Below are 12,714 nucleotides of genomic sequence, written 5' to 3'. Positions count from 1 at the left end.
TCTCTCTTTTTTTTTTTTTTTTCTTTCTCTCCATTATCTAGGTGATTGATGTAGGTTCTGGGAAGGGCTACCTGAGTTCATTTTTGTCCATGCAGTATAACTTAAAAGTTTATGGAATTGATTCCTCGAACACCAACACCAATGGTGCTCATGAAAGGAACAGGAAATTGAAGAAACACTGGAGAGCTTATCAGAGTCGAGCAAGAGCAAATCCCGAAAGCCGGAGATCAGAAAAGGCAAATGACAGTCCAGTGCAAAATGAAATTAAATGTAAAGCAGTCAATGAAAGGACCTTAAATAACAGCTGTCTTCAAAGTCAAGACCAAAGGACTACCCAAGACTTAGTTGGTTCTTGTGTTTTCACAGAAATAGCTACATCTGAGACCAGCAAACAAACAGAAATTGATTTGGTGGCTCAGGCACAATGCAATGAAAGCGAACTTTCTGAAGAGGCTCTTGCTTTTCTCGATGTTCTGCCTGCTGATGCTGTAGAAATTTCTTCCTCCCGGTGTAACAGTGGGGAGCTCCGTGAAGAGGAAAAGGCCCAAAGAAAAATGGCATCTATCAAAGCCAAAGCAAGCAAGTCAAGTGAATCAAACCTTTATTTTCCATTGACTTCCTACATCACTGCAGAAACAGAACTCCGTGACATCATAGCAGATTTGGAGGTTATGTTACTCATATTTGAAATATATTGTCTGTTGTCTTTATATTGCACTTTTCATACATACTTAATGTTTGATGAGTGTGCATAAAATGCTATTGGTGAGTGAATATTCAGACCAAATGTTTTTCAGCCAGTTTATATCAGTATTTCTAAGAGATACAGAGATTGTTTTTCTATTTTAATATTAGTATTACTGTTATTTTGAATATGTAAAACAGCCTCTAGAATTTATGGAGTAGATAATAATCAGCTGTCAAAGTTAACCACATACATATTAGCACGTTCAGGTATTTTACAATTCTGGATATAGATAACATCTAATTATTATGAAAATAGCAAAATTTACCAGGTAGGCAAGTATATTAAGCATTAGAATTTCAATTTTTCTGAAATTTCTTATTTTTAAAGTTTTATATTTTTCTAATTTTGTTAAAAGTTTGAAAGCATGACAGAACATATTGACAATAAAACTCAACCTAAAGAATTTGTAACGAGCCTTATTTCTAAGTAATGCTTTTATATTTTGGCTTTCCAGAGTTACTGTAAGTTCATTGAGTAATCTGCTAGCTGACAAGGATTGTGTCTACATAAACAAGCACAAGCTCAGCTACTCAAAGGCAATGGTACAAGTCTAGAAGCTGTATGGCTGGTTAGTTGCTGTGCCTGAGCTAACTTACATTGATTGTGTAGATATATTCAGTCTCTTTTGGAAAGATGAAAACTTATATGTGTTCAGGGGTGTAATTCATTTCTAATACAAGACCACAGGTTAGTGCTAGTTATGGAGGAGCTGTTTATGCTCCTGTAAGACAGTAGGTGAAGCATATGCCTCTAAATTTGTACAACGGAATTTCATCTCCACTTAGCGTATGATTTGTATGATATAAAAAGCCAAAGAAATCCTACATCACTGCCTGGTTTTAAAAACATTACTGTAAAAAAGTAAGAGCTTTATTGTGTTAAAAAAAATAGTAACCAAACTGCACACTATGTGTGATGAATGTGTATAATTAAAATACCTAAAAAGTACAATCATTTAAGTGACTCTAAAAGTATTCTGAGAATATTTAGAAATAAAATATTATTTTACAAATAGTTTTACAAACATCAGCATTTTTTATTTTAACCATAAATTGATTTTTTCTCCATTTTTTCTAAGCTGGGGAAAATGAGTATTTACTAATTTATACAGTGAGTTCTGAAAATGAATTGAATTACTGATGAAATATTGGGATAGAAATGCATGTTTGTATATAGGCCCAGGACTAATACCGAGATACCAAATTTTACTACACTTAAGTCAGCAATCCAGAAAGTACTTTCAGTTATACCCAGGCAACCTTAGTGAAGTCAATGATGGTACAGAAGTAAGTGTACCTGACACAAACAGACAGATTACACTCATATTGTTCAGAAGTTTTGAGCACACTAATGTTCCACGGACATTGAATGGATGTCATGTGGTAGTCACCTTCCACTCCCTTTCCCCTGAAAGAATCTGATTTTAAAGCAGCGGTTTAACTGCTGCTTTTGCAGGTGTGTATCTTCCATTAGCCTCCAAACTTCATTATTGTTCCACTCTATTTCATGTGGAAGAAAAGATTTGTGGAATGATGAGCTGCAGCTGACTAACAAGCAAAAAATCTTTAAAAACTAAGCTGAAGTGGAACTGAATTTTTGCCACCTAAAAATTTTGGGTGCTAGGGAAAGGAGAGAGCAAGCACAGAGAAGCAGCACAAGCAAAGTGGAAGGTGAGAAAAGTGATGGGAAGAAGAAAAAAAAATAAAAACAGGAAAAAAAGGGAGGTATGCGTACGAATACTATACAATACGGAGAGAAAATCAAAGTAATACAGAACAACAAAAATTGATGTGTGCAAAATGACTGCAGAAGAGCATCACAGCTGAATGTACCTTGGCTAATTATTTGTTGATAACCTTTACTAAATAAAGCTGGAATTCAAAGCAACAAGCACCATGTTTACCATGTAGATTTCAATTATTAATGCTGGAAGGGAAAAGTCTTGTTTTGAACAGTGAGAAGATTGGGATGGAGAAAGAGAGAAATGAGAAACTGAGGAAAAAGGAAAGCAGAAAGTAGAATGGGCAGAACAGAGTATCTTAAGTTGAAGTTCTTTGTTTTTTTGTTTTAGGGAAGAAAATATCAATCTGTTGTTTAATGATAGTATGCACATTGCAAAACTGCAGTACAACTACAGTTCTGGAAATAGCAAAACAGATGGAGCAGGGCCTGCTCTTCAAATTACACTTGTACTTAGGAAGTGGTTTTGATTACAGCAGTTCAGAGTAGCAGAAATGCCACAGATAGGTCCATCTGTCTATATTATGGTAAACAATCTGAAGTAAGAAAAGGAAGTATCAGTAGTAGTACAAATTATAACAGGAAAGCGAGGAAAGATGAGACAAAATGGCCAGTGTCCAGTCATCATGTAGATGCCCCCTTCCATGCAGTTAAACCAGCTGCTGTTCACACTCCTAACCTTTTGCTTCCTCTTGGATGCAGAAGGTAAAGTATAGAGGTGCATAGTTCCGTAGGTGAACAAAATGCTGAGCAGTCTTGTTCCCCATAAAGGAAATACACCAGTGTTTTACAAATACAAAGTGTTTTCTTAGCACTGAAGTGCTTTTATTGTTCCTAGAAAAATTCCAGAAGATAACACCAGGAGTCGTCATGGAGTTGTATATTTAAACCTTACAAGTGAATAACCTTTTGCAGGATATTTGGGTTTTGGAGTTTGTTGTTTTTATTCATAGTCTTTCAGTTGCACAGCGAGATGCTTTATTGTTGCTTTTTTTTTTTTTTTTTTCTTCTTCTTAGAACTGTATAATGGTGGGTCTGCATACATGTGGTGATCTTGCTGCAAATACACTACGAATATTTACTGCCAAGCCTGAAATCAAAGCAGTTTGCAGTGTAGGCTGCTGCTACCATCTGTTGTCAGAACAGTATGAAAACCAAGAAGGTAATTCTGAGTTTAACTTGTGGCTGCCAGTTTGCATGTTGAGAATATTATACCTTTTAATTAATAACCTCCTGATGTTTGTTCCTTTCCAATGGCTTATTTAATACTGATTTTAATTACTTTATGTGGATATTTCACTCCCGGATGCCCTGTAGCTTTCCTGTTATGCCAATATTGCTAATATTCTTGCTGAAATTAGGGACATTAATGCAGAATGTTTTTATGTGGTTATGAATACAGCTGTTTTTATTCCATTACTTCACTCGTAAAATGTTGAGGCTTTTTTGGTCAATATGTTTTTATCCTTTTGAAATATTTTGTACCAGATTTTGCCTTTGGCTGTCGGCATGCAGGATCCATTTATGTTGAATCTTACATGTACAACTATAAGCAGAATTAAGTCCTTGTAATGTAAATTATTACTCCAAAAAACATTCATCTAAGTACTTTGCTCTGGGGCTTTGCCAGTTTAGAACATTATGGAACAATACGTTTAACAGTTTTTCTTGAGGTGACAAGCTGAAAATTATTTGGGGATTCACACTTCAGGCAAATTTTCCTTCTTTTTTATTATTTCAGATAGAAAACTAGTATCTTTAGCTGAAAAGTAAATTCTTTTAGCTTTCTGTACAGCTTTCAAACAAGAGAGTTACAGATTGTCTTTGCACAAATGTAGTGATTGCTTGCCATAGTAGATGAAACTGATGGATTGCTGGGTTTATCATGGAAAGCTCATGCTGTTTCTGTTGTCTAATGTTTTATAGTTAACAGTGACAGTGTCATTGCTAACAGAACTACTATTGTCTGTTTGATTTAATACTTCGTGTATATCAACTTGAAAGTGATTCGGTATAAAATAATAATATAGGATGTAGACTACAGCTAAAAATTGTCACTTTCTACTTCAACATCCAAATGCTATGTTTTCCCTAGAATTTTCTACAGCATCTTCTGCTATTATTTCAAGTAGTGTACAGATTAACAGATGCATTAACATTTTGATTTCTATTTAGCTCTTTTTTTTTTTAATGCATAATGAAAGGCATTAAATATCTGGGTTTCCTGAGCAAACAAGTGTAATGCAGCTGAGCTGTCTAAATGACCATCTGCTGAAGTCTTAGAAACTGATCACCATTATCAACCAAATTTGAGAGAGAGGTGGACTGGCAAAGTTTATTTCATCTTTCAGGGAACTTCATGGACAGAAACGCAGGAGGAACTCAGCTGGTGTTCTGTAACAGTTGACTGCTCAGCCAGCTAAGGCATAGCTCTGGATTAACCTCAACACATGCCAGCTCGTGCTTGATATTTTTATGTTGCTCAGGATAGGTCTGCAACAATTTTGAAAGATTTTACAGTGTATTATTTTAATTATTTCACAATACTTCAAATTAACAAAAGAAAAAAGGGGGAAGATAAAATTGAAATTTATGTTCCTATATTTGCATTATAGAAACACATAAGTAAAAAACATGCAATTATTTTTACATCAATGTTTTAAAAAACTGAGCTTTTCAGACTCCTGTGATTAAGTTTGTGTGCCTCAAACATTTGGTTATTTCATGTTATTGCAAACACGATATAACTTCCTGTTCTAGCAGTGGGATGATTACTTTTTCGAGACCAATGCATAAGGCATTGGTTAATGTCACTAAGTTATTGTCACTCAGACACCACCAAAGGATCAGCTGTGATAACCTGTTATAAATTCAACTAAACAGATGTGCATACAGTGATAAGAGATACTGCAGTTTCACAATAGCATGGAAATGAAGCCAAATTGTGTGTTGGAATTTCTAGCTGTTTGATTTTTCTTAACATGGAGGATACAAATTATAGAATCGTAGAATCACAGAATATCTCAAGTTGGAAGGGACTCATAAGGATCATTGAGTCCAACTCCTGGCACCACACAGGTCTACCCAAAAACTCAGACCACGTGACTAAGAGCACAGTCCAAATGCTTCTTAAACTCCAACAGGCTTGGTGCTGTGACTACGTCCCTAGGGAGCCAGTTCCAGTGCACGACAACCCTCTCAGTAAAGAAACTCTCCCTGATGTCCAGCCTGAACCTCCCCTGTCGCAGCTTGACACCATTCCCTCGGGTCCTATCACTGGTCACTGAAGAGACCAGATCGGAACCTTGCCCTCCAGTCCCCCTCGTGAGGAAGCTTTAGGCCGCGATGAGGTCTTCCCTCAGTCTCCTCTTTTCCAGGCTGAACAGACCAAGTGACCTCAGCTGCTCCTCATACATCTTTGCCCCTAGGCCCTTCACCATCTTCATATCCCTATTACTCTTAAAGAAGAATTCTATGCATAGTAAAAGGAAACTGCAGTATTCTTTTTTGGGGAAAGAACATGTAAGTTCAAGTGCTGCTCAAATTAATTGATTTTTTATGACCATTATTATGAGCATTACCAAAATGCCATTGTCATATTCCCGTTGAAAAGACATCTATTACATGGCTAATAACATATATTGTATTACAGTGATATCATAAACGTGCATTGGTGGGTAAGAGTACAGGGATTAGCAGCATCTAAGAGATAGAAGTTCTTCAAAGGAAAAATGGGAAAGAATTAACACTTGAATTAGGGCTGGTGTCTACACATCCCATGCACAGATTTCAAACTGGCAGTGTTCTAGAGAATTATTGACTCCATAACTAACCAGATGGTACAGATCCAACAATTCACTTTGTACAAGTAAACTAATTCCTCTTGCAGCTGTCTGAGGGAAATGAATTTTGGTACTGCATCCAAAGTGGAACAAATACAGAATTGTGATTAAATAATTTAAATTGGATGTGTCCTCTAGAGGTCAAAATCTGGTTCAAATCACTGCACAAGGCAGGCCTAGCTTAGATCAGGTTGTTCAGGGCCTTGTCTAGTCATGTTTAGAATGTATCTGTAAGGACAATGATATGGCAGCCCATTCCAATGTTTGACTACCTTCATGACAATTTTTTTTTCCCTGTATCTTTTTGAAGTTTGCAGCTCACATGTGTTATCTATTGTCCTTTCACTGTGCACCTCCAGGAGGAGTCTGGCTTAACCTTTTCACTTCCTTTTAATTAGATAGGAGAAGGTAGCAGTTAGATCCCTCCTTGATCTTCTCTGCAGTCCTATAGTCCCCACTGAAGTTCTTTGAGTAAATCTGCATCTTGGTCTGGAAAGCCCAAAGAAGCACTCTAGATACTCTCACTCTCACAAATGCTAAAGAGGGGAAATAATCATGTCCCTAACCTGTGGATTACACTGTTGAGCCTTTGAGTCCTGTCAGTTTTCTACACACCTTGTAGTCTACCTGCTGGAATCATATCTTGCCAATTTGGCTATAAAGATACTAAGGAAACCTTCCTGACAGCCTTGCTAAAGTCAAGGTAAACTATAACTACTGCTCTCCCCAAATTCTTGGAGCCAGTCACTACATCACAGAAGGCAATGTAGCTTGTCAGTCCCTGATAAATCTCTGCCACCTGTTGGAATAGAATAGTTAGTTGGAAGGGACCTACAAAGATTATCAAGTCCAACTGCCTGACCACTTTCTAAAAGTTAAAGCATGTTATTGAGGGCATTATCCAAATGTCTCTTGAACACTGACAGGCTTGGGGCATCAGCCACCACTCTAGGAAGCCTGTTCCAGTGTATAACTACCTTCATGGTAAACTAGTTTCTTTATATCTAATCTGAACCTCTCCTGGTGCAGCTTTGTGCCATTCATCAGTGTCTTATCATTGGTTACCAAAGAGAGGAGACTGGCACCTCCCTCTACATTTCTCCTCCTTGGGAAGTTGTAAAGAGCAATGAGATCACCTCTTAGCTTTCTTTCCTCCAGACTAGACAACCCAAGTGTACTCAGCCTCTCCTCATAGGACATGCCTTCCAGCCCTTTCCCTAGCTTTGTTGCCCTCCTCTGGATGCTTTCAGATACCTTACATTTCAGGTACCTCTAATATTGTGGACCCCAGAACTGCACACAATAATCAAGGTGAGGCCACACCAATCAATGCTAAATGCAGCGGGAGGATCACCTCTTTTGACCATCTGGCTATACTAATTGCAGTTTGCCTTTTTGGCTGCCAGGGCACAGTGCTGATTCATGCTGAGCCTACTGTTGACTGTTCTCAATCTCCTTCTCCTTCATGTTCTTCATGTAGCTGGACATGAATTCCAAGAAGATTTGCTCCATAATCCTCTGAGTTACTGAAGTTAGACTGGGTGTTTGCCTTTTTCCTGTCACCAGGAATCTCCCTTGATGGATGTGACTATTCAAAGGTGGCAGAGTGTAGCCTTCACATGACACCAACTGGTTCCCTCAGCTCCTGAAAGGCATCCCATCTGGTCTCATGGACTTGAGTACTTCAGTTGGTGCCTGAACCAGTCTTATCTGTTCTGTAGGTAGTGCTTCACTTGCCACAGACTCTGCCAGGGAAGCTGCTCACTAATGAGAGCCTTAGGTGGAAAGACTAGTTAGAGTATTAGGATGCAGACTTTGAGCTAGGTCTCTGTGGTTACAGAAGAACTTCCTAAGAAGCAAACATAACTGTGCAGAATTTACTGGAACACAGCAAGTCACAATTGTTTGAAATCAGTCTAATAAGCAAGGGCTTGCCTGTGAGGACACAGTGGGAAGTTCTGTTATAAAGCATTTTACACTCGTTTTGTCTTGACTTAGCAGCTTGGAGGATTATTTGTTTTAATAATGTAATTACTCTATTTTATACTTATACTTTTGCCTGTTGTAAAAGCTTTTTATATTCTTGAGGTGGTTACTCTTAAGGAAAGTGTTGAGGCATGTCCTCTTCCTATCTTATTCTAAAACCTCTTCCTATCTTATTCTTCACCGGAGAAAAAACTTCCCAAACTGCCTCCCCCAGCCCTGCCCCAACCCAAGTACCACATTTTCCATCTTTGCAGCTTCTTATTCTTTAATGTAAATGCAGATGGTTGTTCTCATAAGCCTAGTTGAAGCAGATGTGCCAGCCCACAAAAAAGCTGCTGTGCACTGACAGTTGCCATAACTTGAACAGGCTGGGCTCTATGTTACTTAGCTGTTATGTTTTATTGAATACCAAAGTCAGTCTTGTTTGAGGCTAGTGAAAAATAGTTTTTTCACTTTGGATTATATGGGATTAAACAATACTCATGGGAAGAAAAATTACCTGATTCTATGTCTAACATACCTTTTGTATGTCTGAGATTGTGAGTTGATAAAATACCAAGAAAATGTTACTAAGCTATTATTGGGGGGGGGGGGGTATTAAGTCACCTTGGTGACTTAAGGTTGTTTTTTAATTTCTGAGAAGCTGCCTATGAAGACTAATAGCTTACATTTCTCTTAGATTCTAAAATTACTAAAGATATGATAAAATTGCATGATTCAATTTGCCATTGGTCCTTCTATGAATACTTTGGGAGCATTTGCGATAGAAGTAGATGCCTTAGTCACAGCCTTGGATCTTGCAGTCAGCAAACAGTATATTCTTCTACATGCTTATAAATAAAGTAAATTCATCTGGAATTTTCTGTAATGAGGCAATCCCAATTATGCTGGGAATAATTTTGAACTCTTAAGAACATGAAAGCCTTTGTTTTGATTTATTAGTAACTACAACAACCAAGAGGAGCTGCGTCATCTCAAATTTCTATTCAATTAAAAAAAGTTGAAGCCAGTGACTTTTAACACCTGTCTTTAAATTTTGCTGCTGTTATAAGCAGTACCCAATACTAAACTTCAGTTTATATGGAATATTATGACAGCTCTTGGAAAGTTCTAAGTAGTTTTGTTTTGGCTTTCTCTAAGGAGAATTGGCTGTTCATACAGATATTCTGCTATGGATTAAATGCATGAAACTATTAATGTGATAGATTCCTTTAGAGTTGTTCTTCACTGTTACTGCATCTGATAGTCAATTACGTCAAAGTAGTAAGGATTTTTCAATCTATAAGAAACTTTTTACACAAACTTATTTATGTAGTGAGTCATTAAGGCATTTTTTTCTGGAAAAAATCAGTTAGCTAATGATTTTTAGGTTGAAACAAACCCTGTGCCTCTGTTCAGGAACTATTCGTGATCATGAATTAATAGCATTTTCAATTCTTGGAAAGGTAATGAAGAGGATTAGCAGAACTGCCACCCTGGGTTTCCAGAGGGCAGAGTTTGGCTTGTTGAGGAGACTGGTTGGCAGAGTCCCTTGGGAGGCAGTCATGAAGGGCAAAGGTTGGACACTCTTCAAGAAGACCAACCTGATCTCCTTCTATGACAAGGTGACACACTCGGTGAATGAGTAGTAGTGTATGTAGTGAGTAGTGTATGTAGTCTACCTAGACTTCACTAATGCTTTTGACACCATTTCCCACAGCAGTCTCTTGGTCAAACTGTCTGCTTGTGGTTAGGATGGGTGTACACTTTGTTGGGTTAAAAGCTGTCTGGGTGGCTGGGCGCAAAGAGATGTTGTGAGTCTGAGTTAAATCCAGTTGGAGGGTGGTCACTAGTGATGTCTCCCAGGGCTCAGTACTGGGGCCACTTCTCTTCAATATCTTATCTTGATCAATGATCTGGACAAGCAGATTGAGTGCACCCTCAGCAAGTTTATGAACTACACCAAGTTAGGAGCAAGTGTTGATCTGCTCGAGGGTAGGAAGGCTCTGGATCAGGATTGGCTGGAAAGATGGGTCAAGGCTACCTGTATGAAGTTTAGCATGGCTAAGTGCTGGGTCCTGCACTTGGGGCACAACTCCATGCAATGCTACAGGCTGGGGAGCAGTGGCTGGACAGCTGCCCTTAGGAAAGTGACCTGGGGGTATTGGTCAATAGCTGGTTGAATATGAGCCGGCAATGTTCTCAGGTGGCCAAGAAGGCCAACAACATCCTGGCTTGTATAGTGTGACCAGTAGGACTAGGGAAGTGATTGTCCCTCTGTACTCAGCTCTGGTGAGGCTACACCTTGAATTCTGTGTTACTGTAATACAAGGACATCGAGGTGCTGGAGGTGCTTCCAAAGAAGGGCAATGAAGCTGGTGAAGGGTCTAAAGAATGAGTCTTATGAGAAGCAGCTGAGGGAGGTGGGGTTGTTTAGCCTAGAGAAGAAGAGGCTCAGGGGAGACCTTATCACTCTTTACAATTACCTTAAAGGAGGCTGTAGTGAGGTGGGGATCAGTCTCTTTTCCCAAGCAGTAAGTGATAAGATGAAAAAAATCACCTTAAGTTGTGCCAGGGGAGGTTTAGGTTGGATATTAGGAAAAAATTCTTCACTGAAAAGGTTGTGAAGTATTGGAACAGGCTGCCCAGGGAAGTAGTTGAGTGACCATCTGTGCAGGTCTTCAAAAAACGTGTAGATGTAGTGCTTAGTGACATGTTTTAATGGCAGACTTGGTAGTGCTAGGTTAAAGGTTGGACAATATGATCTTAGAGGTCTTTTCCAACCTAAATGGTTCTATGATTCTATGACTCTATGATTCTATTCTTGGGATTTAGGGGAGCTGTTTTATCCCATATTCAGCTAACACATTTCTGGGGAAGTGTAACAATTTGATTATTCCTTAACAGGCAGTAGCTGCAAATTTAAGATTTTTCTAAGTCTTGACTTTCCTTAGAAAATAATTGATACATTTCTGTATTCTAATTCTTTTCCTCCCATCCTCCATACCCTGAAACACATCACTACCAATCTAGAAAGCAGCAATTTTTTCAGTTTGATATCCTCTGTTTTGAGAAAAGAACACACAAACATTACTATTGCTAAGTAGTTGTGTATAAATATTTTATAATGTAAAATAAAACATATGAGTAGCTATAATTGTGGCTTCAGTGATAGCTGTCTGATCAGAACCCTTTTCTGAAATTAGCCTGAGGACTGCAGATTGTGAATTCTAGCTTTTGTAAGGATTTCCAAAAGCAGGTCAGTACTCTAGGAAGAAAAAATTAAATAGTAGACAGGGGAATTCTAGAGTTTTACATGAAATTGTGAAGTTTTACATGAAATTGCTTGTCTACAAGGCATTCTAGCAGAAGTCAACAAATCTGTTGCAGAAAAGTAAGAATCTAGAACTCTCAAGTTAGGTAAATACAAGCTTTGGCTACATTTGTTAAGCTCTAACTTTTAGAAGATAATGCACATAACAAAGAAAGGCTGGGGATGTTCAGCCTGATAATGTTCCAGGGAAACTTCATTGCAGCTTTTCAATACTTACAGAGGACTTATAAAAAGATGGGGAACATCTTTTTGCTCAGTCAGACAATGATAGGACAAGGGGGAGTGGTTTTAAACTAAAAGAAGGGAGATTTAGATTAGGTGTTCGGAAGAAATTCTTCCCTCAGAGAGTGGTGAGGCACTGAAACAGGTTGCCCAGAGAAGCTGTGGATGCCCCATCCCTGTAGATGTTCAAGGCCAGGTTGGACGAGGCCCTGGGCAACCTGATCGAGTGGGTGGCATCCCTGCCTAGCAGGGGGGTTGGAACCAAATGGTCTTTAAGGTCCTTTCCAAGCCAAGCCATTCTATGATTCTGTGATAATAAAGGGATCTGAAAGGAATGCAAAGGGTAGTTGCAATTCATGTACAGCATTTTATCAGATTTGTGAAAACTGCAGAGGCTTTGAATAAGTTGGAGTCAGCAGACACAAACTTCAAAACTGAATTTTCTAAAGGACTCCTTACACAAACATAATATTACTCCATTCCACTGAAATATGGAAAGATTAGTCACTGTTTTAGAAGTATTAGAGTACAGATGATTTATATGTTGCCTAGCTATATTTTCAAAGATATTCCACATCCCATGTCTTAAAATAGCTATCACAGATACCATGGCAACACAAGAAAACACTTGCAAGCAAAAGATCAAAGAGCTTGATTTCCTTTCCAGGGCATTTTTAGATATTGCTGCATGAAGCATCTTTCCATGAATTTGTGGCAGACCCAAGTAGTGACTAAAACCCACATTTTCTATCAAAATTAACACTGAAGAAAATATGATATTTGAAAAAATATTAACTAGTTAAGTTTTATGAACATTAAATGACAACACTATGTATTTAAATTGTAAGGGTGTTGTACAAGTA

At 38.2% G+C, this 12,714-nt stretch overlaps 1 protein-coding gene across 2 annotated transcripts in view; it reads left to right on the top strand.

The window, feature by feature from the left end:
* METTL25 (methyltransferase like 25) overlaps positions 1-12,714 on the top strand; it is a 74,855-nt gene that overhangs the window by 18,219 nt on the left and 43,922 nt on the right. Inside the window, exons 4-5 of one of the 2 annotated variants that reach the window (XM_035338288.1) lie at positions 42-668; positions 3,506-3,650. In XM_035338288.1, coding sequence (XP_035194179.1) covers positions 42-668; positions 3,506-3,650 — 772 coding nt within the window. The remainder of the gene's footprint in view (positions 1-41; positions 669-3,505; positions 3,651-12,714) is intronic. The other variant, XM_035338296.1, reaches the window with a different exon arrangement.

This window comes from Oxyura jamaicensis, chromosome 1 (assembly GCF_011077185.1).
Source record: "Oxyura jamaicensis isolate SHBP4307 breed ruddy duck chromosome 1, BPBGC_Ojam_1.0, whole genome shotgun sequence".
Classification (NCBI taxonomy): Eukaryota; Metazoa; Chordata; class Aves; order Anseriformes; family Anatidae; genus Oxyura; species Oxyura jamaicensis.
Note: the sequence above shows the minus strand (reverse complement) of the source record. Positions and strands in the feature narration are given on the sequence as shown.